Below are 4,555 nucleotides of genomic sequence, written 5' to 3' on the forward strand. Positions count from 1 at the left end.
CTCCTTGAATCCACCACTCTGTGAGGCCTTGTGGAACTAAACTGCGTCTCTCTTGTCGTGTCTGTCTCTCTCCCTCTCTGTCAGTCTCACTAACAAGGAAGATAATAAATTGGAGGCTGGGTGGGTGTGTTTGGTGGGTCAGTGAGCCCGGTGACTCTTGAAAGGGGGACAGGTGCCTCAGAGATGGCTGAGCGAGCCAATTCCTCTCCTTTCCCCCAAAATCTTTATCATGCACCTCCCTAAATACTTCCCTTCTCTTCCCTTCTCCACAACAGCTTCAGGCCAGCTTCACACCATCCATTTAAAACACTGCAATACCTCTTTAGGTAGCCATGGCGTCCCCTAAAGCATTCTGGGAGCTGTAGTTTACTAAAGGTGTGGAGAATTGATAATGAGACTCTGGTTCCCCTCACAGAACTGCAATTCCTAGATGGGTTTCGTAAGTCATTCCCTCTTTGCAGGGAACTCTAAGGATTGTAGCTCTGGAAGGGGAATAGGAGGGTCTCCTTGACATACTAAAGGTAAAGGTACCCCTGACCATTAGATCCAGTCGTGGCCGACTCTGGGGTTGTGGCGCTCATCTTGCTTCATTGGCCAAGGGAGCCGGTGTGCAGCTTCTGGGTCATATGGCCAGCATGACCAAGCCACTTCTGGCGAACCAGAGCAGCACACAGAAACACCGTTTACCTTCCCGCCGGAGTGGTACCTATTTATCTACTTGCACTTTGACATGCTTTCAAACTGCTAGGTTGGCAGAAGCAGGGACTGAGCAACGGGAGCTCACCCCATCGCGGGGATTCGAACCGCCGACCTTCTGATCAGCAACTCCTAGGCTCTGTGGTTTAACCCACAGTGCCACCCGCGTCCCCTTGACATACCGCAGCTCCCCAAATCCTGATCCTCGGCCCCTCAGAAAGGGCTCTCAGAGCAGCTCACAAATGCTTGAATCGAGGCTGTCGCTGCCCACAGGCTTAAAGCCTAAAAGGCATGGCACAAGAGGAAGAAGGTACAGGGAGGGAAGAGGAAGCATTAACGGGCTCACCATCACAGCTAGGTCACTTAAACAGCAAGAAACATAATGTCTGAAATGGTTGGCTGGGGGTGCATTGGTATGGAGGTGGTTGGTTTTTGGACTTTGGCAAGAAATTAGCTATTGATGGGGTGTGTGGGCTGCCTCCAGGGCAAAGGGTGCCCTCCAACTAACACCTAATCTCTGTTTTCCTGCAGCTTTAATTCTCCAGCGTCTGGAGCAAAAACACGCAAGCGCTGTTAACCCTTTCATGCTCGGTTGTTTTAGCTGGCTAATCCAGGACTAACGACTGGAGAGGCAATAGCTTTGGCACTGAGGGCTCCAGGTTTGGAGGGAGGGGCTTGGGGTGAGGCAGAGCAACAGCAACAACAACAACAAGCTTATTATTTATACTCCATCCATCTGGCTGGGTTGCCATGAACTTGGGTCATGTTTGCAAGATTCCAAATTGACGGCATTCCCTTCTGTCCGTGTGGAGCGAAAACCAAGACTGAACTGAAGATTTTGAATTTTCAGTTTTTCTGTTTTGAACTGAAAATGTCAAATTTATGCAAGAAGGCGAGGCTGCTGGGAAGATTTTTGTTTGGGAGCTACTGTGTTCCTCAGAGCTCATTTAAATAATAATAAAAAAGCAACCCCAAAAGCTGAGATGTCAGCTGTAACAGATTAGCTATGGGGTGTTTTTTTTAGTACATTTGGCCCCAGGTCTTCAGTCAAAAAGGTTCCTTGGACATATTGCATACAACCAATGAAAACAAGACAGTCACTGCCTGTAGGCTTATAATCTGAAAGACACAGCACAAAAGGAAAGCAGGACAGAGACAGAAGAGGGGAAAGAAAGATTCTTAAGTTAACCAGTATAATGTACTACTTATTTGTGGGAAATGCCTTGTACAAAGAAATTGACAGTGGCTCTGACCCTCCAGATGTTGTTGGGCTCCAACTTCCATCATCTCTGACCACCGGCTCTGCTGGCTGGGACTGATGGGAGTTGTGGTCCAGCAAGCAACTGGAGGGCCGCAGGCTTCCCAACCTCTCCTCTGAAAGTGCATTTAGTATGGGATCCCTGATTGGTTGAGGCATGTCCAGATGTTGCTGGACTACAAAGCCTATTATCCTTGACCATTGACTGTGCTGGCTAGGGCTGATCTGAGCTGGAGTCCAGCCACATCTGGAGAGCCACATGTTTCCCCACTCCTGATATTGAGCATACATCCCTCCTGTCCTTTAAGTGTAGAATTTAGGTTGGGTTGGACCAGATGAGGACCCCTTCCAACTCTATTTCTAGAATCACAGATCCGTAGCATTAGAAGGGATCCGAGGGTCATCTAGTCCAACCCCCAGCATTGCAGGAATCTATCACCCAACGCGGGGCTCGAACCCACGACCCCAAGATTAAGAGTCTCACACTCTACCAACTGAGCTATCCCAGCAGTGTTCAACATTCTAAGATTCCGTCTTCATACTTCCTTGCAAACTTGGTTCTCACTCTGCTCTGTATTTGAAAGAAAAAAGAAAACAGGTGTTTCTTGGCCCTCAGTGCCGTAGCCACTGCCCGCTTCCTAATCAAATCCAGTTCAGAACGCTCTGCTTCTGCCTAAAGGCACTAAAAATGTCCTTCTTCTCTTCCAGTGCCCGCAAGCGCCCGATCCCCTACTACCGGCCCAGCCCGTCCTCTTCCAGCTCCCTGACGAGCTACTCCTACAGCCGCAGCCGTAGCCGCAGCTACGACAGCTACAGCAGCAGCCGCAGCCGGACTCGCACCCAGAGCCGCAGCCCAAGCTACAACAGCCGGAGCAGTTCTGAGAGTGCTGGGTTTTGAGCGCCAGCTGCCCGGTTGCCGGAGTGAGCTGGCCCTGCCCAGCTGCCCTCCCCACCCGCCCACCCCTCCAAGGCATGCCCAGTTTTAATTCCTCAACCAGCGCCAGCCTCCGCTCCTTCTTCCTTCCTCGTGACTCTGGAGTTGCTGGGTGCGTCCAGCCAGCGAGGAGCTGGGAGCTGGCCCAGCCATTAACCGGGGAGTCAGGAAATCTTGTCGGTGGGGGAGAGAACTGCCGAGTCACCTGTTAGAACGCAGCATCGTGGCGGAGGAGGCCAGACACTCGCTGGAAGTTCGGGGTTGCAAAAGGATCGAGGTTTTGTGGGTAAGGACCCCAATCGTCTGGCTGCTCACATGGACAAGAGGCCTGATGGTGGACTCCGTTTTGCTTTGTTGTTGTTGTTTTTTTAAAAAAAGCTAGTTTCTACTGACAAGAGGGTAGGGAGGGTCTCCCGGGGAATAACGCCTCCAGGGTTCAGGATCACGCACAGAGCATATGAACAAACACCAAAACCCACCACTGAACTTTGGGCTCTAGAACACAGGAGTCCTCGCTATTTGATCGCACCCAGCCTCGAACAAACAGCTCACAGAAGATTCTTCCTCGAGGGGAGTTTGAGGGTTGTTGTTGTTGTTGTCCACCCCCTAATTTATTTGTAGTGTTTATTTATTTCGACTCCAGCAGCCTGGAGAGGTTAATGTTTAATTTATTTTAGGAGGCAGAAAGGAGAGGGGTGGCTGGCATGGGAGCACAACTCTGCTAATTTCCAGAGGGAGAAATTCCGAAAGAAATCTTACTTGGGAGTTTGGAGGGTTGTGTAAAACCCAGGAAATGGATGGAGATGAAGGAAGGAAGGAAGGAAGGAAGGAAGGAAGGAAGGAAGGAAGGAAGGAAGGAAGGAAGGAAGGAAGGAAGGAAGGAAGGAAGATAGAAGCTGATCACTTCCAAAAAGTTACAAAGATGACTACTGGATTGACTACTTCAGGACTACTTCTGTGTCCCAGGAAAGGACCTCAACTCAACGCTAGAACCCAGCGCACAGGATTGGTGTTTAGAAGTTTGTGGGTACAAACAGCATTTGCCACCAATGAAGACACACACAGAGAGCACTTCCTGGAGGATGCAACGACCTAGGAAAGGCCCCAGAATCAACCCCTGCCTGGCAACATGTCCATCTGGTTCCACGGCAGGTGATAGCAAAGCCCCATCTCTGCGTGAGACCCTGGAGAGCAGCTGTGGTTCAACTTTGATGCTTCTGGGCTTGATGGACAAGCAGTCGATAAGACAAGAGGGACACCTGATGGGGCTCAAATGCCGTGGGCTGGTTTGCCAAGTTGGGCGGACCATCAGCCTGACTTGGTCTAAGGCAGCACTTTCATATAAACGTACATCTATGTTTCCCAGGCTGTATGGAAGCTTGCAGAGAGAGCGAGGTACTTCCAGTCCCCGGCTTTGCAGGATGACCTCTGACGTATCTTAGCACAAAGGGGTATTTTGCTTTCTGCAAGAGAGCAAAGGTCAGCCAGGCGAGGGTCACGCAACTTAGCGCCCTTTCTGTAGAACCAGATAGCACAACCGGATCAGTTTCCCTTGCATATATGAGGTGGGGGAAAATAAATAGAGCAAGTTCAGGGACACCACCCGATCTGACCTTTGCCTCAAACCAAGGGAGAGAGAAAGAGAGGGGGGGACAAAACAGGTGGGT

The 4,555-nt window shown here is 50.5% G+C and overlaps 1 protein-coding gene across 2 annotated transcripts in view; it reads left to right on the forward strand.

The window, feature by feature from the left end:
• SRRM3 (serine/arginine repetitive matrix 3) overlaps nt 1-3,255 on the forward strand; it is a 104,331-nt gene extending 101,076 nt beyond the window's left edge. For both annotated transcript variants that reach the window (XM_081890384.1, XM_081890385.1), the window contains exon 16: nt 2,663-3,255. In XM_081890384.1, coding sequence (XP_081746510.1) covers nt 2,663-2,852 — 190 coding nt within the window. In that variant the 3' untranslated portion in view covers nt 2,853-3,255. The remainder of the gene's footprint in view (nt 1-2,662) is intronic.
• The last annotated feature ends 1,300 nt before the right edge of the window (nt 3,256-4,555 follow it).

This window comes from Podarcis melisellensis (assembly GCF_964234715.1).
Source record: "Podarcis melisellensis genome assembly, chromosome: 15".
In the NCBI taxonomy this organism is placed as follows: domain Eukaryota; kingdom Metazoa; phylum Chordata; class Lepidosauria; order Squamata; family Lacertidae; genus Podarcis; species Podarcis melisellensis.